General features: G+C 44.5%; 1 protein-coding gene across 2 annotated transcripts in view; it reads left to right on the plus strand.

The window, feature by feature from the left end:
- The window catches only part of IFT43 (intraflagellar transport 43), a 96,837-nt gene that overhangs the window by 64,964 nt on the left and 6,380 nt on the right, over positions 1-25,493 (plus strand). For both annotated transcript variants that reach the window (XM_025392856.1, XM_025392855.1), the window contains exons 4-5: positions 7,919-7,951; positions 8,606-8,652. In XM_025392856.1, coding sequence (XP_025248641.1) covers positions 7,919-7,951; positions 8,606-8,652 — 80 coding nt within the window. The remainder of the gene's footprint in view (positions 1-7,918; positions 7,952-8,605; positions 8,653-25,493) is intronic.

Below are 25,493 nucleotides of genomic sequence, written 5' to 3' on the forward strand. Positions count from 1 at the left end.
ATTCCAAATACCTCTCACTTGTTCCCAGTAGATGATTAGTGATCCAGTGACGGTTTCCTGAATAAAAAAATGTTCATTTGAGATGCCTAAAACCTCTAGAGTTCTAAACTCTGCTGCCTTTTGTTGATAGCAGGCATATTACATTTTATATGTTCCCATAACTGTAGCTAATCAAAGCGTTTCTGTGTATTTCAACCTTTTTTCATACATTTAGTTTGAAGCAAAACAAAGCTGTCATATTTAACCTAACCAGCAGGGGGCAACCTTCTCCCAGGAATCGCATTGTGATTCACTAGGCCTTGGCGGTCTATAGACAGGACATGGGCATGAGTTTTTCTCTCTCTACCAGACATCTTAGTGATGAACTGTGCTGGCAGGAACTAAATATCATCTAGCGTGACCTAAAACCTCAGAGTGCCAAAATTTGGGTGTTAGGGAACACCTGCCTGTTTTCAAAAGAAGGAAGAAAATACGGTATCTACTGGCATATAGTGGATGCTAAACACATGAGTGGCAAGAACTAGGAACTGAGGGGAAGAGGGGTGGTGACTTCAGCTTTCAGGGGAGATTTAAATGAGGAGAAATCTATTGGACAAGGAAAACTTCAGTTCATGAGAAAGATCTAGCTTTTAATGAGTATTGCAGGTGTGGGGGCAGCTTAGAGCAGAGGGACCCCAATTATCCAGTGTACTGCTTGGGATTGAATGAGCAGTGTAGCCAAGATGACAATGGCAGATTTCTCCTTTCCTCACATTTGGGTTTTCACTGCAAAGGCTCATTTGGCAGTTCACACATTTATAAAGTAGAGCCTTGGTTCTGGATTTGCTGGTGACATTAGATGATCCGGGAATATTGCCTTCTCTCTCTCATGCCTTGGTAAAATTTACCTCAATGAGATTTGGAGGCAGCTGTGAGATTTTTCTTGGACATTTAAAAATAATGAGGGTAGAAAACCTTGCAAGAAAATGGCATTTTGATTTTTTCTTTCCAGAGGAGGAAATTTTAACTTGACATTTTAAAAACATAAAGTAGCTTTGGCATCAGTGTAGTTGGCATCTCTTTCCTGCTCTTCCCTTGGCCAGTTTTTCTTCATGCATTTGACCCCTGGCTGTAGTTTCTTCTCTTTTGAAATGGAACCATGCAGGTGCCTTCCTATGGCTTTGGCGTTTCTCTCACCTGCAACAAGTTATAGTCAGAACCATTCATCCAAACCCTTCACATTCCTCCCCAGGTCAGAGTGATCCGTGAGGGATGGACTCGCATAGGGCCTTCCCCGGGCACAGGCAAGGCTCCAGGTGCTTGGCACTTGGGTCTATTTTAAGCCTGTTCTGCCTTGCAGCAGGGAGGTGGGTCTAGGGTCTAGTATGTGCTGTGGATATTAAGAGACTTCAAGGACACTTCCCCCCATTTATCCCGGTTATGTCCCCTGCTAAAATAGGTTAACGGTGTCTAATTAACCACTGAACATTGTCATGCTGCATAAAGATAGCATCCTGGCTGTTCTCTGAGCCGTGGTACTTTATCTCCATTTAGATCTCTGCAGTATTCCATTAAACTCGAGAGAAACATTTTAACTGAGATGATGTCTACATTAGGGCTGCCTTTTACCCTTCAGCACATAACCCATGTAGCAGCAGTTAAGGCCTCTTCTCTCTGGTGAAGAAAATCCAGGTTGTTTCATGGTCTCTTCCCCAGAAGTTCATGGGGTCCCTGCAGTTGGGGGTCATAACTACCTGCTAGTCCCACTTGATCATGATGGCCAGATCAGGCCCCCTGATGCAGCAGGGAGGAGACAGACCCCGCAGGCAGGAATAAAACTATGAGGATCCAAGATTCCGCTGTGGTCCCACGTGGCTGAAGTCACAGATGTGCCACTGGAATCCACCTTGTGCTCAGCTGCCCAAATCACACCATTGAATGTCAGTGTGGGCTCCAAAATGCCAAAGAAAGGGATTACATTTGAGCAAAAGAAATTCAAAAAGGGAGGAATATGGAAATAAAAGTGACTTAGCTAGACAGGATTTCTTTTTGCCATGATGCACACTGTTGCATTTTAAATATAACAAATCACAGAACAATGAAGCCAAAATTAACTACCAGATCATCAGGAATGACAAAGCTACAGCCGTACTATAAGTTGAAAGGATGTCCCTGTCCTGAAAATATTAGTTGGATTTGAAGCAGAGGAGCATTTCCCATGCTGTAGAAATGCCTGCATGTCTCCATGGTGTAAGGGCTGGGAACTGAGCTTTGGAGTCAGACACTCTGCTTGCATTCTGGCCCTACCACTTTCTAGGTAGGTGACCTTAGGCAAGTTACTTACCTCTCTGAGCTCCTCACCTGTAAAACAGAGAGAATAAAATAAGGTACTATGATACTGAAATAAGATAACGTATACTGTATAGGATGTATGTGATTATATAATTGTATAATAGTATTATAAATAATATAATGACAGTGGCTGGTGCCTAACAAGCTGGGTAGATGTTGACTGTTGTCGTCAGTCGTCATCCTTCTTAGGGCAGGTTTGTGGGGGAAGGGGCAGCATAAAGGAAGGGTGAGCCGGGGCCTGGAACTGGGCTTTCTTTCCCCTGAGAGTTGACAGTGGGTGTGCTGAGCCAGGCAGGAGAGGCTCAGTGTGGGTCAGAGAGAAGCTGGGATGAAGACCAGGAAGGGACTGGGTGAGTGTGGAGCTGAGAACTGGGCTTTAAATGCAGGTCACATCAGCAAGACAACCCCCTTCACCTTCACATCCTCTACCTGAGAAGCCAAGCTTCTGAGTCCTTGGCAGCTTCATGGCTGAGTGTTGTAGGCAATTTGGAAAGGGCCATCAGCCCGCTGTGATGTGGGGAGGGGGAGCTGGTGTGTCTTTCCTCCCTCACCCTGCTCCACAAGGTGGAGGTGACAGAGAACGTTTGCTGTCACTGTCCCGGGTTAAAACTTCATTCTGCGAAATGGCCAAAGCAATCAGTGAGTGATGGAGTAGCTCTTAAAAAGAAACCTGGCATTTAATTAACTTTCCAAAGTGCTGGTTCAGCAACCTCTGTGTATTACATTTTGAATATTGAACAAGCATCTCTAATCGGATCTAGATTGCTCTGGGCCTGGTGTGGTGGAGAACACCTGCTTAGTTTTCATGAACACCATGGACTCGGGCGTGAATTTCGGGATCACTCAGGAACAGAGACTTCACCTAGTGGACCATTCAGGCCCCTTGCTATTTCTTCCTCCTCGCATCCTTTAGGTCAAGTCCATGTTCATTCACACTTCTGTTAGAAGAAAGTAGGCAACTCAGGAGGAGAAGGCAAATAAGTTTCAGTTTTGCTGCTTAGCAACTGGAGTATTCAGCTGAATGTCTCAAAGCTTAGGGCAAGGAGTCTCATCTACGTGACTAGGTCCCATTTCTAGAAGTTACTACCTCAGAGGGATGAGGAGTAAGCCCAGCCCATGTACACTGAAAAAGCTTCCGGGGGTGAGTCTTGTGCACCACTGTTGAAGAACGACTAATTTAAAAGATTCTCTCCAGCTTCCAATTCGCTGTCTATACCATATCGTGCCTTCCATTAGGAGAGAAAATCAAGAAGGGACCGTCTACACAGTAAATCCAAGCAGATGTCTGGGTGCCTTAGGGATATTAGATAATCAACTGGTATCTTCCTTTGAAAAGGCTTGAGGCAAAGTGTTTGGAATCTAGGGTGAAAGTCGGGAGACATGGATTCTAGTTTCAGCCTCATCACTAACTAGCTCTGTGATTTGGGTGAAGCCCACAGCCGCAGTGCCCAGCGTCCCTCTCTGTGTTTAAAATTGTTCTGCTGAAACCTGCTTTTCCTCTTCTCCAGAACTCAGCCGAGGTAGTGTTTGTAGATGTGAATGTCTTTGAAGAGGATTGAAAAGTGCTCTGTGTGAGGTGATCTTGTTGGAATTATGATTTGCCAGCTTCCCCAAATTTCTAATAGCCACTTTTGGGGCAAAAGGCACGGGGGCCCTGAGTGCAGAAATAAACCGGCAGCCCAAGGCTATGCTGATCTCAGCTCTGCAGACAGCCTGCCAGGAGGCTGGGACCAGGCCACACAAGCCTCATCGACAGCCTCAGTTTCCTCAGAAGTTGGGAATGAAGTGTCTGTGAAGAGGTGCTCCAGAACCCATAATTCTTTACCTCAGCCTCTGTCCCCACACAGTCTGGAAGGCAGAACTTCCGTATCAGATTCTTCTCTGATTACCTACCCTGTGGACTGTGGTAGACTACTGTGTTTTAGGTTCTTGTTTGTTTGCTTGCTTGTTTGTTTTTAACCTGTCACCAGTAGTTTAAAAATACACTCAGGGCTGAGCACAGTGGCCCATGCCTGAATCCCAGTGCTTTGGGAGGCAAAAGCAGGAGAATTGCTTGAGGTCAGGAGTTTAAGAATAACCTGGACAACATAGTGAGACCCTGTTTCTACAAAAAAATAGAAAAAAAAAATTAGCCAGGGACAGTGGCATGCACTTGTAGAGGTGGGAGGATAACATGAGCCCAGGAGTTTGAGGCTGCAGTGAGCCATGATCCCAACACTGCACTCCACTCTGGGCCACAGAACGAGACCCTGTCTCTAAAAAAAAAAAAAAAAAAAGTAAATTAATTAAAAATATACTTCATGATTGGGTATGGGTACACATAAAACAGGAAACAAAACGTTTATATAATACCTATCCTTACTATTTTCAGCACACTGCGTTTTCTGTGCTATTAAAAAAGAAAGATGAAAGAAAAATTTTAAAAGGAAAGGAATGCTGGTGGTGAGCCACAAAACTGGTTTCATGGCTCAGTAGTGGGTCATGACCTGAAGTTTAAAAAACATGGTGCTAGATTCTGTGTCTTTTGCTGGGCTGCTTGTCGCTGCACTACCCTGAGGTGCCTTTGAGGACCAGGCAGATAAAGTAAATCTGTGAAGTGGGGTTTTATTTCAGAATGGCACCCTCAGTCATATTTCTGAGATACATACACAAATTATTTGCATATTCGCATTTCTATAAAGAAATATACTCTGCCAGTTTTCCTAAAACACGCTCCCCACTTTGTCTTTTTGCCTCCTCACGTTTGATAGCTGCATAGCTACAGGACGCACTTTGCCAGCCTCCTCACTCCTATTGGAAAACCAACAGCGTAGATGACGTAATTGAGGACTAGTTCTGGACCCCCAGTGTTTGGGAGCAATGCGGGGTCGGGGGAGCTCAGGTTCATCCACTGCACGTCCAGTATTGCCAGGCCGAAAAGTTAAACTAAAAAGTTAGAGTTTAGAAATTTGGATTTGTATACAAAATCTCCCCATTTTGGCAATGAATTTACATTAAAACAGAACAAAACAAAAAATAAACAGACAGCAGTATGGTTTAGACCAAACTCATCTGCAGGCTAGGTAAGGCTGGGAAGTGGCCAGTGTTCCGTCTGTGACCAGATCAGAGGCAGGGTGCACCATCCTACTCAGTGCGCTCCCAGAACCTGCTATTTCTGGCAGAGAGTGAGAGAGAATGAGAGAGAAGACGCCACCTGAGGGCATCCCTGCTGCCCGTCCTTGAGGACTCCATTTGATTTTTCTCCTTCCTCTGTCGGGAGAGTCCTTGGGCTCCCCCTAGAGTGAGAGAGAGCAGGATGTGGGCTCAGCAGCAATTAAGCTGAATATTAAACTCATCCCCCTTTTGGATGTTGAGTGGATAAATGGCAATTATTCAGCCTCCCCCCAAAGATTAGCATTATCATTATTGTTTCCTTCAGACAGAATCGCGGCTGGTTTTGCCACCGCACATTGTGTAGGGAAGGAACGATTCGGTCATAACTCCTGAGGGTAATTGGAGACGAATATGTATCTTATGTACACAACAAAGGCGCCAGCCTTTCTTCATAGCCTCTTTAATCCAAGGATTCTTCTCTTATCCCTGTTTTCATCCAAGCACGTCTACCCTTGATGACATTAGCTGTGTCATTCGGACAGTGGGGGTATAGAGTTTAACTTCATGAGGACAATTAGAGGCATTGGTCCTCGGGAACGGCGTGAACTAGGAAGACAGCTTCTATCCTCCCACACAGACAGAAGGTGGCTTTGGTGGCTACTGGGTGCTCTTCCTTTAGGATTCCGTTGACTTAGAACAGGCGTTGGAAGTCTATAGCCTCCAGCAACACCAGGCTGGGGATGCCCTGGGCACCCTGCAGTGGTTTCCCCATGGTGCCTCCCACTACCCATTCTGTTCCCCCCTGCCCTCCTAACCCTTATTGCTGAGACTCCTTTATCTCTCTTTAAGGGTCAGAAACTGCAGCCTGGGGGAGATTCCCTTAGAGTTGTTATACCCTGTTCTTCCAGCTTGACCTACCCATTCTCCCACCTCACTTCAGCTGTCATTCTTTCTTTTTAAAAATAGTACAGTTGATAGAGTAAATTCCATGGAAAGCAGTCTATTTAAACTTTGACTGACTTTTAAAAATCATTTTTAATTTTTTAATTTTATATTATTATTATTTTTTTTTTTTTTGAGACAGAGCCTCACTCTGTCACCAGGCTGGAGTGAAATGGCGTGATCTTGGCTCACCACAATCTCCACCTTCTGTGTTCAAGTGATTCTCCTGTCTCAGCCTCTGAGTAGCTGGGATTACAGGCACCCACCACCATACCCAGCTAATTTTTGTATTTTTAGTAGAGATGGGGTTTCACCATGTTGACCAGGCTGGTCTCGAACTCCTGACCTCAAATGATCCACCTGCTTTGGCCTTCCAAAGTATTAGGATTACAGGCATGAGCCATTGTGCCTGGCTGAAATTTTTATTTTTCAATTGACCAAAAAAAAAAAAAAAAAAAAAAAAAAAAAAAAAAAAGAATGTAGAATTCTGCTTTTGGCAGGGGGAGTTATTTGCGTTTTGCAGGAATTGCTGATTGGCTCCAAGAAACCAGTTCTTACTGGCGAGGCTGGTGGCCCACCCTGTCAAGGTCTACATCCTGCCTCCAGGCCATTTGCCATCCTTTGCTGTTGCTCATCATGGTGCTAGATTTCTGACTTAAAATAACTCATTTAAAACAAACAAACAAAAAATCCACAATAACAGAATTGTGGAAGTTTTCAGACATACCAAAATGTAATCGCCATGTACCCAATGTTCAACTTTAATAATCATCAACATTTCGCCAGTCTTATTAGAAAACTTCAGATCAGTGTTTCTCAGAGTGTGAGTAGTGACACACTTAGATTAGAATTTTAAAATGCATATTCCTGGGCTCCCCCCAGCCCACCCAGACCAGCTGATTCAGAACTCTCCCTGCCAGGCCCACCAATCTGCATATCTGACAGGCTCGGTGGATGGTTCTTATGCACACTGACATGTGAGAACCATGTGAGAACATGTGAGAACCGTAGGTGCGTGTGTGTCAGCCAGGCCCTGGCACTACTCACCCACCATCACTCAGAAGGTCCTCTCGTCCTTCGTGTGAAGGGCACAGAAAAGCAGTTCCGAAGCCTGAAGCCTGAACTGCGAGGCAAGGGCATCCCTTTTTGCTCATTGGAAGCTGCAAGTGCTGACAGCTAATAGCACCAAATAATACCCAGGGTCTCAGTCCTAAGCAAGCACTCTATAAACCAGTCAGTTTATTGCTGAAAGAAAAGAGGGCACTGAATCATCTGTATCTATTTGAATTTTAAGCCACTCGCTCAACCTGCACTTAAACTCTCAACAATTCAATTTGGAGTGAGGCTGATATAAAGCTGTAAGAAGGCACTACAGCATCCTTGGTTCTCTCATGCTGACTGTGGGGCTTGTCTCTAAAGAGAACTGCAGACAGATAAAGCACTTGAGATATACTAATTTTTGTCCACTTTTGAAACCTTCCTCAAGATAGTACCCTGGTGCATCAGACTAGTGGGCTCTTAAAAACCTTGTCTTTTTTTTTTTTTTTTTCAGGTTTAGGAGGAAGGCTTCTGAAGAAATAGAAGAGTACGTTTCCAGTATTCTTATTCTTATGGTATCCTATGTTGATCTTGGTCAACAGTGTGGTCTTGGCGGTCATGACTTGTTCCACCTATGTTGAACACAGTGTTAGAAGTCTGGGGCTAGAATTATTTTTGCCTGCTGAATCCAAGGTTTGGTTAATCCCGCTTCCTCAACTGAAGGTCTGGACCCTTTCATTGATGCCCATGTCGTGTCTCCCACTGTGTGGTTTTTAGAATTATACGTCCAGGTATCAGGGTACTGGCCCATGCCTTCTGCATTATTGATATAGATGGGCAGAAGCAATACCCGCTTCTAAGCCTTGCCTTCTCATAAGACTTATATCAGAAACGAAGGAAGTTTTCTAGATAAAGGTGGCTGTGAAGGCAGCGCCCCCAGTTTCCCACTGCTGGGGGTGGAAGGAGCATTCATGTCATAGCGTTTGTGATGCTGTCCTCTGGAATAGTGCATTGCACAGCCTGTGCAGCCACACACGGCACACCCAGTGGCCTAATTAGGTTTGACCAAGTTGACAGAGAAAAGCAGGTCCAGGGACATTTTCATCTAGGAGAAAGAAAGTATACAATCAACATTTGGGATGTTCCTTTCTGTGTTTGAAACTCATTTTCTGCTCTCCTTTTCTTCTTTTTTGGGGGGCAGTTTTCGCCTCAGACCGCAGAGCCTGAAGGGATCAGATTATGGAGGAGGTAAGAGGCCCTTGAAGGAAGTCAAAAGGTCTTCTAGAGAGGCCCCAGAACATTTCCTGGGCTACAGCTGAGGCACTGTGGACTGCAGCATTCCTGAAGACATTTGCAGTGGTCTCCTGACGCACGCTGACGCACATCTCCATGCCTTGTTGAATGCTGCCGCCTCTACCCGGAGTATCTCTCCCTTCTTTATCTGCTAACCCTGCTTATCCTTCCAAAGGTCAGCCAAAGCATCACCTCCCCTGAAACGTCTTCTCTTCCCATCCCACTCCCTCTCTGACCGGATGTTCTTTCTCCATGCTCCTCTAACCTCCTTGGCAAACCAACATTGTAATTACATGGCTAATACTTACTAGGTGTTGACCATATCCCAAGCACTGTCCTGCCAGTTTACACATGTTAAAGCATTTTCTCTCACCACAACCCCATAGTACTACTATTATCCCCATTTTACAGTTATGGAAACCAAGGCATGGAGAGGTTAAGTAAGTTGCCCAGAGTTGCTAAGTGAGTAGAGCCAGGATTTGAGTACAGTTAGGAGGTATTGTGCTTTAACTCTTTGTTGCCTTGATTGTTTTCCCACCAGACCTCTAAGCTTCTTGATGGCAGATAACACATGTTCTTTATCTTTGCACCTCCAGTAGTTAGTTAATGACTAGCTATATAAATGCAGGGAAAACAGCACTAAAAAGGCAAGCAGCTGTGGCACAGTGGAAGCCTGTGTTCAAATATCAGGAGAAAAGATGAGGTTTGTATGTGTCTCTAAAATGAAGCCTTCTAGGGAGGAGATTATGCAAGGGATCCAAATTATTATTATTATTGTTATTATTATTATTTTTTTTTGAGACAGTCTCGCTCTGTTGCCAGGCTGGAGTGCAGTGGTGCAATCTCGGCTCACTGCAACCTCCGCCTCCCAGGTTCAAGTGATTATTCTGCCTCAGCCTCCCGAGTAACTGGGGTTGCAGGTGCATGCCACCACCCCCAGCTAATTTTTTGTATTTTTAGTAGAGATGGGGTTTCACCATGTTGGCCAGGCTGGTCTCTAACACCTGACCTCAAGTGATCCTCCCACGTCGGCCTCCCAAAGTGCTGGGATTACAGCCATGAGCCACAGCACCCGGCCCCAAATTGTCAAAGCCTTTTTTTTTTAGACACACTTATTTATAATTTTCACACTCCTTGTTTGTTTGTGTAGATCCTAGTTTCTATCTGGTATCAGTTTCCTTCAGCCTGAAAAACTTTATCATTATTTTGTAGAACAGGTCATCTGGCAAGAAATTCTGTCTGCGTTATTTGTCTGAAAATGTCATCCTCAACTTTTTACCAGACATGGAATTCTAGGCTGACAATTTTTTTTTTAGCTTTTTAAATAGTTATTTTATTGTCTTTGGCTTTCTTTGTTCCCTCCTTCCCTTCCTCCCTCCCTTCCTTCGTTCCTTCCTTCTTTCCTTTTCCTCCTCTCCCCTCCCCTCCCCTCTGTTTTCTTTCTTTTTTTTTTGAGACAGGATCTCACTCCATCATCCAGGCTGGAGTGCAGTGCTACGATTTTGGCCCACTGCAACCTCCACCTCCCGTGTTTAAGTAATTCTCCTGCCTCAGCCTCCTGAGTAGCTGGGACTACAGTTGTGCGCCACCACACCCGGCTAATTTTTGTATTTTTAGTAGAGACAGAGTTTCACCATGTTGGCCAGTCTGGTCTCAAGCTCCTGACCTCAAGTGATCCACCCGCCTGTAATAGGCGTGAGCCACCTCGCCTGGCCTACATTGTTTCTAATGAGAAGACAGTCCTTATTCTTATCTTTGTTCCCCTGTATGTAATATATCTTTCCCCCATCTGCTTTTAAGATTTCTTCTCCATTATCAGTTATTTTCAGCAATTTGGTCATGATGTGCCTTGGTGTGGTTTTCTTTGTGTTTGTCCTACTTGAACGTCTTGAGTCTGTGGATTTATGGTTTTCATCAGATTCAGAAAATGTTAGCCAATATTTCTTTAAATATATTTTTCTTCCCTCCTACTCCTTCTAATTACGAATTTGCATGTCCACACAATTGTCTCCACAGGTCACTGAGGCTTGGTGTTTTTTGTTTTCAGTCTACTTTTTTCCTTAGTGCTTCAGCTTGGATCGTTTCTATTGCTATGTAACTGGTCTTGTCCTCTACAGTGTCTGGTCTGCTGTTAAGCCCATCTAGTGAATTGTTATTTCACCTATTTTTTTCAGTTCTAGAAGCTCCATTTGGTCCCCTTTTATGTATCTTCCATTAATCTTCTCATTCTGTGTACGTTTTCTTTCATCCTTGATAGTAACCTTTATATAGACTGAGTATCCCTTATCCAAAATGCTTAGGACCAGAAGTGTTTCGGATTTCAGATTTTTTTCAGATTATGGCATATTTGCATTATGCTTATCTAGTTGAGCATCCCAAATTCCAAAATCCAAAATCTGAAATGCTCCAGTGTACATTTCCTTTGGGCATCATGTCAGTGCTCAAAAAGTTTTGTATTTTAGAGCATTTTAGATTCTCAGATTAGGGATACTCAGCCTGTAAGAGCTCTTTTCATGTTCTTTTGCTGCTAATTCCATGTATCTGTCTTTTCTGAGTCTGTTTCTATAACTGATTTTTCTTCTGGTTACAAGTCATATTTTTCTGCTTCTTTACATGATTCATAGGTTTTGATTGGATGCTGGACATTGTGAATATCATTATGTTGAGACTCAATCTTGTCTTCCTTTCAAGACTGACATACAGACACTCTTCAACTTACAGTCTGGATAAACCCATTGTGAGTTGAAAATATTGTAACATAAATCAAAATATCATAATCCATAATCCCCTCTCAAGTCAAGGACCGCACTGAACATGTGTTGCTTTTGCACCATCATAAAGTTGAAAATGCGTTAAGTCAGTCAGGCGCGGTGGCTCATGCCTGTAATCCCAGCACTTTGGGAGGCCAAGGCAGGTGGATCACCTGGGGTCAGGAGTTCGAGGCCAGCCTGCCCAACATGGCGAAACCCCATTGCTACTAAAATTAGCTGGGGGTGGTGGCGGGTACCTGTAATCCCAGCTACTCGGGAGGCTGAGGCAGGAAAATCACTTGAACCTGGGAGGTGGAGGTTGCAGTGAGGCAGAGGTTGCACTCCAGCCTTGACAACAGAGTGAGACCCCATCTCAAAAAAAAAATAAAAAAAAAAAGAAAGAAAATGCATTAAGTCAAACCATTGTAAATTGTGGAACATCTATATTTGTTTTGGTAAGCAGTTAATGTATTTTCTTAAATCAATTTGAGCATTTTGAGAATTGTTTCAAAGCTTCATTAGGGCAGGTCTAGAGTTAGCCCTAAACACTGATGCCTGGTTGTTCAATAAGATCTCTGTACTCTAGCTGAGTGGAGCTGAGCCTCCTCCAGTTCTGTATAAGTGCTGGAGATTGTTCAGCTCAACCTTTTCAGTAGTAATTGAAATATCATAATGCAACCTGCGGCCATACCACCCTGAATGCGCCAGATCTCGTCTGAAATATCATAATGCGTAACCCCCTCTAAGTCAAGGAGGTAGTGCTCAAGTCTGCTCAGGCTTGTGGAGTTTCACCTTACAGAGACACAGCTTAGTATCCAGTCGGTCTGGACTTCTGGAGCTTTTCCTCTCCATAGCTCCCCAGTCTTTCAAACTTTTCTTCTAAAATTCCAGCCACTTAAGCCCCACTAAACTTCAGTCTCCCTTCAACTCCATGAGACCTTCATGCTACGTGTGGGGCTTCCCCACACTGTGCCAAAGTCCAGGAATGACTTCTAGTGAACTAGGGCTTACTTCATCTGTTTTCCTGCTCTCAGGAATCAGAGTCTTAGGCTGCTTATTAGCCAGTGTCTGGAAACAGTAGTACCATGTATTTTTCCTCCAATTTTCTAGTTGTTTGTGGCAAAAGGGCAAGTCTAGTACCACATACTCTCTCATGGTTGGAAATGGAGTCTTAAAGCCTTTTTTTGGGAACACCTATTGTATGTGACTGCATACAAAGAGAATTCAGTCTGTAAAACTTAGGTAATTGTCTGATAATCACAAGACTAGGGAAAGGATCAAAAAGAACATCTATGAAATATTCTGGGATAGTGGCTAAAATGTATAATCCCAGGCCGTGCACTAATCAGAAGCTAGAGCTGGGGAATCTGCATGAATTTAAGTAAGCTCCCCAGATGAATATTTGACAATACAACTCTGTAGGGACTGAGGACCAGCGAGGGCAGGAGTCCTGTGAAAAAGTACTTCTGCCTCATGTCATTCCAAGCAGGGATTGGGGGGCGGTGAAGGTGGAAGAGTCATTATTAGAGGTCAAGAACACTCCACACTCTAAGATTTAGTAAGACCATACTCTCATTATTCTCCAGCCTTTTTCTTTGCTTTCCAGTATCTCTTCATGACGGATCTTCCTCCTTAGCACTACCTACTAACTTCCTTTTAGACTTCTCCACCCACTAATAATTCTCAATGACTATATTAAATATGAGATCTTGCATTTCTGTTCTCAGAGTCTGTTTTCCCAGATATGTACCTAAGATGTCTTTTGCCAGTGCTAAATTGTCAGCTCAGAGATTGGTGGCTGCTGGCCACACTTGCGATCTGTCTGTCCTTGCAGACTGCTTCTTCAGCCATTGGTTACATAGGACAGTAAGGTGACCATCCAAGAGGGTATACCCAAGGACGGAAGGAGGCAGAGTGTCTGCCAGACATGAGCAAAGCCGGTAGGTGGTGAAGGAGCAGTGTGCATGGAAATTGTAATGATAGAGCAACGATTCTAGAGCCTTTGGTTTGAACCGGCGTGAGGGAGAGTGGTAATGAAGGCTTGGTTTGAACCGGCATGAGGAAGAGTGGTAATGAAGGCTGGTTATTTGTAGTGTGGGGATCTGGCCTGTCTTAAAGGTGTGTAGAAGTGAGTATAGGGCAAGTTGTTTCCTGCAGGACGTCTTCTTTGGACAGTTTCAGTCCCCAGTTGCTCATGTTTTGTATTTGTTCAAAGCACCAAGAGACTTGTGTTTTAAGTAAGAAGGCATTAAACTCACGAAAAAGGATTTTAGTGTTCTTTGGCAGAAACTTCTAAATGGAAACACAAGAAAACAAATTGATAATCTATAGAATTATCTGGACTTGTACTCTTCTGCAGGCTTTTCTCCACCCTACCTTGAACCTGTTCCCAACTCCCTTGAAAGGACTTCTGAAATTCTACTTTCTTTACTTTTTTCATCATGGAAATACTAAATTTCAAGGAGTAACTGCTAAATGTTATAGCAGAATCCTCTGAGTGCTAAAGTTTACACCTGTTATAAATACACAGAATTAGAAAGTTGTACTGGCCGCCACTGGGGCATCATCACTTTAGGATCAAGTTGTTGCACCTTTAAGGAACTCTCGGACATCTTGTCCAGACCTGTTCTTTGTCATGTTAAGAAAATGAAGTGTAGAGATTATCATATAAAATAACAGGACTCAGAGAGAGAAACTCTGGTCCTCTGACTTCCAGGACACTCTGCTGTCATGCCCCAGTGTCCACCAACATCACCGTCATCATCATTTACTACCAAACACTTACCATATGCCGGCTACATTTTCTCCTTAAATCAGTAGGAAAGTTTTGAAAAATCAACTTTACTAAGGCGTGATTTATATACAATAAACAATATCCTTATTAAAGTGTACCATTTAGGTTTTCACGGATGTATATACCTGTGAAACCCCTGCCACAAGATAGAACATTCCCATCCCCTAGAAGTTCCTCCATGCGCCTTCCAGTCCATCCTTCCTCTCTCTCCCTTGGCCTCAGACAACTACTGATGTGTTGTTCATGCTATAGAGTAGCTTGCAGTTTCTAGAATTTTATATAAATGGAAGCATAAATATTTACTCTTTTGCATCTGGCTTTTTTTTTCACTCGGTGTAATGATTTTGAGATTCATCTAAGCTGCTGCATACATCATTAGCCTATGTATTTTCATTGCTGAATAGTATTCCATTGTATGGACATACCACAGTATGTTCGGTTGTTGATAGGCATTTAGATTATTTACTATCCCCATTTTATTTATTATTTATTTTAAAACATTTTAAGAGATGGGATTTATGTTGTCCAGGCTGGCCTCAAACTCCTGGGCTCAAGCAGTCCTCCCACCTCAGTTTCCCACAGTGCTGGACTACAGGCATATGCCACTGTGCCCAGCTCATTAACCCCATTTTAAAGCAGACTAAGGGAAAGAAAGGAAACCTTACCTAAGGTCACACAACTAATAAATGGCAGCACCATGGTTTGAATATGGATCTTGAACTCAGGGCCCTTGTTCTTAGCCTACAGGCTCTAACAAATGGTACAACTCTCAGATACACTGGCGTCTCCTTCCACAGGTAGGTATATTAATGTCAGCTTCCAGATTTGTAATATAGAGTGCCTAGAATGATTGATGGGCTGCTTAATAAAATTTCATTAAGGAAGGAAAGAAGAAAGATGCCTGTTTTGAAGAATACCTCTAGTGTTTTTTCCTCCTTCATAAACTTGATATGTGAGATTTGCAATTTGGCCTTTATTTTGGCCCTGGAGGTTTGAAGCATGAAACCCTTTCTTGTCAGAGAGCACTCCTGCTTTTACCCTCCAGGAGGGATGCCTCTTCTCCAACATAAATCTGTTTTCCATGCAGTTGTGCTTGAGTCCTTTAATGGAAAATCAGTTCATATGTTACACTTCACACTTGACTTAGTCCATTTCACTGTATATGAATGTTTAGAATCCATTATGCAGTAGAAATCATATGTTACATATAACTAGTTTCTAGAATTATCTTTGCTCAGAGAATTATTTGGTTGGCTAGTGAAGACTGCTCCTTTGAACTTAGAATATCCAGTGGGTGGGAAAACTCCGGAATGATTTCCCTGAATCATCCATGGACGTCCATTCAGCAATGACATTAAGCAGATCTTTGGGCACCTGTAAGGAAACATAGTGGTTCCTAATAAAATCACATCCAGGCTCTTTGAGGTGGTCTGTGCAAGGAACGCTGTCACTTAGGAAGGGGCTGATCACTTTCTTACACTTGTAGGGACACGTGATTGGTGACCAGTTCCAAAGGATGAGGTGTGAATATTAGAGAATAGACATGAGGATCCAAGGTCAGGGCCCCTTCCCAGTAGACAGTCTCCTTTCACCACCAGCCTTGGAGATTAGATTTTATTGAGGAAAGCCAGCAGCTTTTCATCAAATGCCTCCTGTGGCCTATATTGCTCTAGATGCAAGAGTTAATGATGAATGAGACAGTCCTTGTCCTTCAGGAGCTTCTGATCCAGTAAGGAAATGCCCTTCCTTCTCTTCCTTTCAGTCTTTTATAGATAACTTTCAGGAGACATGTCTCTCTCTATGTATATTTCTCAACATTCAGCCTCCCTTGCTTCATCCATGGTATGTGTTGCTTATTCTTTCCTTGGGAAGATGCATGCTCTCTTCCAGACCTTTGATGCCTAGGGATGGAAGACAAGCATTTTCTCCATCCATTCATGCTTTAGCCTTTCTAGAAGAGAGAAGAGAAAAATAGAAGAGAGGCCAGGTACAGTGGCTCACGCCTGTAATCTCAGCACTTTGGGAGGCTGAGGTGGGTGGATCACCTGAGGTCAGGAGTTTGAGACCAACCTGGCCAACATGGTGAAATCTTGTCTCTACTAAAAATTTAAAAAATTAGTCTTGTGTGGTGGTGCACGCCTGTTATCCAAGCTACTCGGGAGGCTGAGGCAGGAAAATCACTTGAACCCGGGAGGTGGAGGTTGCAGTGAGCCGAGGTTACACTACTGCACTCACCACTGCACTCCAGCCTGGGAGACAGAGTGAGACTCCGTCTCAAAAAAAAAAAGAAGAAAAAAGGAGCTTTGAAGATTAGGTGTGTTTTCGGAATGAGAAATGGAGAGTGAGTGACATCAGAGGTGGCTTTGGGATCTATTGCTTAACAAGAATGTACTACATGGGGACTATTTGCAAACCATGACCAGGCTACCAGCTCAGACTCCGCTAGAAGCCAGGCAAATAATGTAAACCCGTGAAACAGAAAAGTGTAAAATAAAGGATGGTGGGGCCTGTGGTGAACCCAGAGAGGAGATGACTGGTATAGCTTAAAAGTTTTTGATTTCATGTGTTTAAAAAATGACAGAAATAATTTTTAAAAACACTTTGTAAACAGAACAAAATGTATCTGAAAGTTGGATTAGACCTTTAGGAGCTGATTTGCAAATCCTTCACCAGACCTGCTCTGAAGGAGCACAAAACTTTGTTGGGGGGACAAGGCATAAAAGGTAAAAGGCACTGCGAAAGTTCCCTAGCTAAGACAACAGGTGAGTGGGTAGGAAAGGCAGCAAATGGTCATTCCTGTGTTCGTGGTTTACATTGCTAATGGCCATGAGTTCAGAAGAGGAACTGGTCCCTGAGGGCTGAGAGCACTTCAGGAGAAAGGAAGAGTGTGTGCTGGGTCCTGAAGGATGGATAAGAGTTGACTAGCTAGGCCGGTACCGTGGCTCATGCCTGTAATCCCAGCACTTTAGGAGGCTGAGACGGGCAGATCACGAGGTCAGGAGATCGAGACCATCCTGGCTAACGTGGTGAAACCCCGTCTCTACTAAAAATACAAAAAAATTAGCCTGGCATGACGGGTGCCTGTAGTCCCAGCTACTCGAGAGGCTGAGGGAGGGGAATGGCGTGAACCTGGGGGTTGGAGCTTGCAGTGAGCTGAGATCGTGCCACTGCATTCCAGCCTGGGCAACGGAGCGAGACTCGTCTCAAAAAAAAAAAAAAAAAAAAAAAGAAAAGAAAAGAAAGAGTTGACCAGCTAGAGAAGAATGCAAAAGGCCTTCCAAGGAAGGATGTCTGGTGTGAGAGACTCCACATGGAGAACGAATAAGGAATTCATAGTACCCAGAAGAGAAGCTAATTCTGTAGAGATAAGTCTTGATTCTGGTCCTTTCCCAACTATAGATACTCATCCTTCCCACATAGACTGCCTTTGATTAAGTTATGAAGATTGCCACTCACCTGATTTGCTGATTCTAGGTGGAATTACCCACAACTATAGCTGACACAATGCTTCAGGGAAGGGGGGATTCATGATTCTGGAAAATAGCTAGAGAATGATGGACAGCCAGAGTCCCAAATGATCTCACGGTCCCCAAATTGTAGGATGGCAAAACTGCTCTGTCTTACTGAGATGACCATCCTTCTGTGGCATAATCATCCATTCTTGCTCTTGGAATCAAGTTTACCAGCTTGCCCTAAGGCCTTTAGACTTCTTCTGTCATGGAAAGTTGTATGGTGTTAGAGAAAGAACATCAGACCTGGAGTAGGCTTGAACTCAGTCTCTACAAGTGACTTTGGGCAAGTCATGAGTTCATTTATTTATTCGTTCATTTACAACCCCTTGTTGAATATTTCTGAGTGTGATTGTGATGCATGGGGCTAAGCATGGGGATGCGATGATGATCCGAACTTCATTGTCCTTGGCCTCATCCAGTTTACAATCTATTCAGGAAAACAAGGCTTAAACAAATAGTCACACAGCAAAATAAGAAAGGACAAACTGCAACTGAGTCCCCTGAAGAACAAGTGCACTAGGTGCTGTGAGAGAAATACCTGAGACTGGGCAATTTGTAAAGAAAAAGATGCTCAACTGGCTCATGGTTCTGCAGGCTGTACAGGAAGCACAGCACCATCTGCTTCTGGGGAGCCCTCAGGAAGCTTCCACTCACGGCAGAAGGCAAAGGGGGAGCAGGCATGTCACGTGGCGAAAGCAGGAGCAAGAGAGAGAGGGAGGGGAGGCGCCACATACTTTTAAACAACCATAACTCGTTCACTGTCTCGAGGACAGCACCAAGGGAGTGGAGACTTGATTTGGACTGGGGGATGAGGGAAAGCCACTCTGGAGAAATGACTTTTAAACTTCAACTTGAGGGCAGAGTAGAGTTGTCAGAAAAGGAGGGTGTGAAGTCAGGGGCCAGGGAGGAGACTCCTAGAGAGGAGAGGAGAGGAGACAGCAAGTGCAAAGTTATGTCCCCTCTCTAACCTCTTCCAGGCCTCCGTAGTCTCTTCCAGCTCTACAACCCAGTTCTCAGGAAGTCAACTCTGGATAGAAAGTGAAACTGAACATGGGCATTAAGAGGCACACTGACAGGAGCAAAGAAATTATCGTTTAAAAAAGATGAAGAACGTTCAGGTGGAATAACCTCTGAATATGCAATTAGATATGGACTCAACTTTCAAAAGTTCATCTCAGAGCTAAATTCAAGTTACAAAAGAATTTGTGAGCTCCAAAATATGTCCTTAAACAGTAAAAAGTCTCTGAAAACAGGAGCCTAAGAAAAGAACTCAGTCTTAGGTTTAACCATTGCCCTTTAGCAGAGCCCAAGACTGAGTGGAGTTGTAGCTCCCTCTTGGGAACCTGGGCATGCCTCGCCCCCGCTGGAGAGGGCCGTGCTCCTTTGCATCCTGAGGTCCAGTTTTGGCAGAATTGAATACCTCAAAACCTTAGGAAGAATAAATCCTTCTGGCTAACCAAAAAGTGTTTAATTCCTAAAGGACAAGCTGGGTTGAGCCACTTCTAGCCAGGGGTGATTGAAGACTTAATTCTGCAAGTGTAGCGATCTGGATGATCTGAAAGTGCTGAGTTTAAGGGTAATTGCTCAATTTTCCATCCATGTCAACAGGGAAAACAGGTAAAAGTGGCTGAACACAGCCAGGCAATAAGGCTGGAAGAGATGTGAGATGCTAGACTGTCAATGGAATTAGAAAAATGCTATCTGTAGAGGACTGTCGTCCCACTGTCTCTGCCTCTTCCCATTCATCTGTCTCTGGGCTTTCTAACTCTCTTTTGGACTCTCATTTTTTGCTTAATTTTTTCACCATATCCTTCATCCCTTCTTCTTCAAACAGCAGAGTCACTCTGAGCCGAAACAGCTTTGTCACAGAGAGAAAGTAGAAAGAACTCTTTAAGAACTGATCAGTGAAAACCCTGATGCTTCAACTCCACTCTCACTTAGTAAGAACATTTCATTATGTTGGCATTGCTTCCTTAGGCTTCATATAGCATATGAGACTTCCTAGGTGGTTCCTAAACCTGGTTCCTTGGCCTCCCTAATTTTAAAAAAATGATTGTAACTACTTCATATCATTTGGATATGTGTCCCTGCCCAAATCTCAAGTTGAATTGTAATCCCCAGTATTGGAGGTGCGGCCTGGTGGGAGGTGACTGGATTATGGGGCTGGCTTTCACATGAATGGTTTGGCACCATCCCCTTGGCACTGTCCTCATGCTAGCGAGTGAGTTCGGGTTGTTTAAGTGTGTGGTGCCTCCCCACCCCTCCCTCTTGTTCTTGCTTTCTCCATGTGACATGTCTGCTCCCCCTTCACTTTCTGCCATGATTGGAAGCTTCCTGAGGCCTCCCCAGAAGCAGAGGCCACTATGTTTCCTACACAGCCTGTAGAACCATGAGCCAATTAAACCTCTTTTCTTTACAAATTACCCAGTTTCAAGTATTTTTTTATAGCAATGCAAAAATGACCTAACACACTACTTCTGATGTTTTATCAAATAACACTCTTTAAACTCAATTTGTTTTCCTAAGTTCAGAGTTACTAGGACTAGACATTAAGGTCTTTCTCAGTCTCCCTAACCTTTCCTAACACATGCGCATGTAGGAACTCCACATCCATAGGGGGACGGGGACCGGGTGAGGTGGATTGGTGCTTACTGGTCGAAGGACTAAGCTGCCCTCTCTTTTGTCTCAGTGCTTTGTTAGATGTTGGTCTGTTTACAAGATATTGAGTAAGAAATTTGAAAAATCATTCTTCTAGGAAATAATATTGGTAATTAATGTTTGTGTTTACCATGAACCAGGCATTATGCCGACTGCTCTACCTGCCGTACTTCAGTTCATCCTCATACTTCTAAGGAGACACAGTGATTATCACTGTCTTACAGAGGAGGAAACCAAACTTTGTGAAGTTAAAAAACTCATCAAGGTCACGTGGCTAATAAGCAGTGATGTGCTCTCCAGGTGCAGGGAGAGGTCCTGATTGGTAGCGTGTGCCAAGTCTGTGGTGTAAATACTCCCACCATGATTGATTTCCAGCTCCCAGCATGACATCACTGATTCCAGAGGTGGGAAGAGATGGGCAGCAGCACCGTCACACGGTCTTTACTTCCTCTGTACAGGTACACAATAGGCACGCATAGCCTCAAGAGCACAGATAATAGGAACATGTAGTAAAATTCAAGAAGTGGTGAGTTTCGAATATTTATTACCTTTCTTTTTAATATAATCTGCTTAGTTATAAGAATGTATAATTTCATCTTTAATGATGTTTCTGTTTGACAACCTGCAGGCAAAATTCCTAAGAAGTTAGCAAGTGGCTCTTTGGGGCCGGTGCGAGCTGCTCCAGCATACCACAGCTGGGAAGTGGTGGCGCTGGGACTCGGATGTGGTCTTTGTGTCTCCTAACCCCCCTGCTCACAGCCCTACTTATGGAGGAAGCCTGTCTCCACCCATTTTCCAGCCGCCTGTTGCACATTGGCTCCCCCATCCTGATCCTCAGCTTTACTTCTTGGCCATGTCCTCAGTTCTGTTGCTCCTATCATTGTCAAGTCTTGTCTACAGCAGGGCCTGGGCTGGATAGAGACAAGCACAAGAGACCAGGTCTTTAAAGCTCTCGTGACGTGAAGCAGAATCTTCAGGTTTGACTACTCCTGTCTTTTTTCCATCAAATCCATGGAGATTACTTTTACATGATGAGTTCAAGAGTGCCTGTGCTAAATCCTTCAGAGGGGAGAACCTATTTTAGGGCTGGAGGAGTTTCACTGGGCTTGTACAGATTGCAGTGTGAGTATTGGAGAGTTGGAGAGGTTTGGTGAGAACTGAAATTCCACAGGGCCATGAGTCTTGATCAGACCTCCTGTGGCATTGGCAGGGCTAGGCCAGAGTCCCTAATTGTGCCCTGAAATGTCTTGGTCACACAAGACTTCCCGAACATACCATCACAAACATCCCTGCTCAAAACACAGTTGACAGTAGTAATATCTCTGGGGTTCCATTTTCCTTGTTATGTGAGCAGCTTGCTTGCATGCATCTGAAGAGGTAGAATGTGAAGAATGAAAACGGAAGTCTTGTGATGTGCATGCGTGCATGTTTTAAACAAAGCAGGTTGTATTAACCTTCCTCCAGGAACACAGAGAGAAAGCTCTGTCAGCATTCTGTCATGCTATAGTCTGTTAGGGGGATTGTGATTAATAGCAAATCATCCAGCATTGAGCACTGACAAAAGTAAAAGAGAGTTAAATCTCCCCGAAATCATTATCAAGATCAGGGTTTGTATGCTATACCTCCTTGGATTCTGTCCTCGTTTAATACAGAAGACAGGATCAGGATAGGACAAAGCCAATCCCATTTAGTTTTGTGTGATTGTCCCAGAGGTAACTGTACGTGGCGTTTCAGCTTTCAGGAAGAGGCACGAGCACTTCTCCACCTCCACACAGTTGTGACAGGAGCGGGTGAATGAGGATGCGAGCAGGAGAGCGGCCTTAGATTGATGAGGACCACTGCCCAGGGAGATCTTAGACTGCTTTGATTTTTATTTGACCCGAAGAAAAAGAGAGGCTCGGTATTCTAGGGTGTCTGTTTCCAGTGACAGGAACTATATAAAGAAAAGGCACCATGTTCTCTGCAATGGAAAAAGATAGGTGTAGTTGTAGAATTGCTCCCAGTAGTCTTTGTAACCCAGAACACAACAGGTTGTGGCCTGGGATGACTGGTGACTGTCTGTGCTCTCCTGAGTAGAAGGCTGTGGTTCATTTCTCTGTTTGAAGGCTGGCAGCTAGCTGTTGCCTAGGTGAGATGGGAAGGGACAAGCATGTTTGTGCATCTGAGGTCGGACTTAGGATGTCACTTGGCCCTCAGGTGGAGAAGTCTTTTCCTTCTGACACATCACACATGAGATAAGTTTCTAAAGGAGGACTTGAGGCAGCAAAACCTACATAGGGCAGAAATCTGGGGAAGAGATAATAGGGAATCCTCTGACCCTTGCAAGAGGCAAACTTCATGGCCAAGTGACACATCTTCCTTTTGTGCTTTAGGTTCTGTCAGTTTTCTGAACATTCAGAGATGTCCAGTGTGTGTGCGCACATGTGCACACATCTCTCTGTGTGTGTACTTGTCTATATACACACTCAGGAGGACACCAATGTGATTCCTGAGTCCACAAGTGTGGTTGACGGACTAGGTTTACCTAAAAGACCCTTTAAGAGAAAGCTCTTGAAAGATGATTACAGAATTGAGACACCATCATTTAAAAGTGCCCGAGGCGAACTCCTTTGAAAATTGCAGCAGCGGAGGGACAGAGAAAGAGCCCCGCCGCCCTTGATTGTTGCGCTGCTCCCTCAGGACCCGTTCTCCCCCTCCCCCTCTGTTTCTCATCTGATAAGAGAGTGAGCAGCAGTAAGACTCCTCATCTGTCTTATGAAAATTCGATTCCGAGTGGCTGTGATCAAAACCAGCTGGCTGTCACCAGCAGTGGCCTTGCGCAGAGGGAGCCGCTCACAAGCGTTCTGTATGTGGGGGTGTCACGAGTGGCACCGATCAAAGGAGCATTTTTTTAATAAATATATATAAGGAAAAATACAAAACCTAAGGATTTAGAATAAAAGCAGTGTAGTTTGTCTTGTTTTTCTCAGTGTAACATGAAGAGGATGAAATAGAATCAGATATGCCTGGTTTCTAATGTTCTTCCACTGGCAGTTCTGAGAAGGTGCTCTCTGTCACATTAATACCAGATCACTCATCTTGGGCCTTATTGAAGAGAGTGGAGAGTTCCTCGGCTTCCATTCCTTCTAGCCACTTTATTTCTTCGTCACGTTTAAAGTCCTTTACCCCTCCTTGTCCTTAACACATCTCCACAGATGAAAGCTGGGGCCTGCACGAGGCTCTGAGAGAGCTACTGCAGGACTCGGTTCTTCGTTTCCTTCAATGGACAGTAACCAGTGGGGCAGTACTCCCCCCGGGCAGATGGCCCCAGGGTCCTCTTCAGAATGGGGTCATTTGAGACTGCTGGACTCTTCCCTATAGAGAGTCCCCTCAGGGCCCTGCCTGACTCTCAGGCCTGCAAGGCTGAGTCCTGGCTGCCACCACCTTGCATTGCCAATACTGATTCTTGTATAACCTTCAGTGGACCTGGGTGGGATGATAGGAACATTGCTGTCTGGGAGGAGACACTCGTGGCTCCTTCAGAAAAATGCTAACATCCCTCTGTGGGTAACATGAGGTCCAGCCAGGTCGACATGCTTACAAACCCCCTTCTCTGCTGAAGATACAGCCAGATCCCAACTGTGCTGAGGCCTGGCCGACCTCAGAAACCAAACTCAGTCCAAACCTCCCTCCGCAACCCATTGTCAGCCAAGAGAGCCATCACGGCTTGGGGGGCTGTGAGGAGCAATCATCTATTTTGATCTTCCTCCTCTTAAGGTCTGTGATCCTTTTATCCCAGCAGTATCAGGAGAGATTCAGTTTGGAGGAGCATGGAGGCATTTCAACGTATGGGCACCCCAAACTGGCACTGCAGAACAGGGCCTCCTCTCCCTGCCTCCCCATCGCACGCCTCCTCAGGGACCTGCTCGTGCATGGCTCCTGACCACACGCCCCGCTGTGTCTGCAGGGCCAGCGCATGCTGCGTGCGGTCAGTCCTGGTCCACAGCTTTTGCAGCGTGGCTCCGTAGCCACTGTCGCAGTTTTCAGACTCTTTCTCTCCTACCTGCCAGTAACGAGCACAGCCCTGGACCCAGCTCTAATCAGGTGAAATCACAAGGGACACGTCTTCATAACGCAGACCTGCCAGAGACCTGAGACGTGTCTGTGCCCCTTGTCCCCTGATTCGAGGAGTGCAGGGGACCGCGCGGGAGCTCCTCTGAGACTGCCTCTTTCCCTCGTTCCTTCGGGTGTTTGAAGCCTGTTGCCTCCTGCTTTCCCTTTTCTTTTCCCTTTTAAAAAATTCTCAATTTTTTCGCTTAGAAAAAAAATTATTTATACGATTGAGATCCACTAATTAAAGCCATTTTCTGGTATTTGGTTACTGGAGCGTTTGATGTCTCTCTGACAAGACCATGAAATGCACGGAGTGTCCACAGGGACAGAATTTGCTGAACACGGCTCTTTGTAAATGAGGGGACATAGTGTCGCAGCAGCTCATGAATATGAAACGCCCATGATGCCACCTCAGTGGACTTGGGAACACAGATGAATCCTGTCATGTGCTAAATGAGACCAATTTCTTTCACTTAACTTCATCTTCAATCAGACCTTCTTCCATTTGCCTGTTTAAAATTCCCCATACGTGATGCAGAAGGTAACAGCATTCAGTAAAACAAAGTTTTGCAGCTGCAGAGAAAAATTATAATGATCTCTGGTTTTAAGTTGTCATCTCCTAAAAACATGGGCATTGTTTTCTTCCACTGGAGAGTTCTGAGTGTCTGGTGACTTTGGACATAGAATCAGGGGTTTGTCTGGACTGCTCTTACTGGGGTGTCCTTAAGCAGCATGTCCAGATCGCTTTCATGTGGATTGGTTGTTGAACTTGGCTGGGTGTGGTGGATGTGAGCCCTGAACAGCCTGTGAGTGCTCTGCAGTGGCCAGGGCACTGAGTGGGAAAGAAGTTTGGGAAGAGATTGCGTGTAACCAAACAGAGCATTTGCCTTTGGAAGCTCATTGAGTAAATGAAGTGAGCGGGGTGGTGTCATCATTAAGCACCCTAAAGAAGCTGGAAAGCTAAGCCAACCATTTGTATCGTTTGCTCAG

The sequence above is a fragment of the Theropithecus gelada genome, chromosome 7b, assembly GCF_003255815.1.
Source record: "Theropithecus gelada isolate Dixy chromosome 7b, Tgel_1.0, whole genome shotgun sequence".
Taxonomy (NCBI): domain Eukaryota; kingdom Metazoa; phylum Chordata; class Mammalia; order Primates; family Cercopithecidae; genus Theropithecus; species Theropithecus gelada.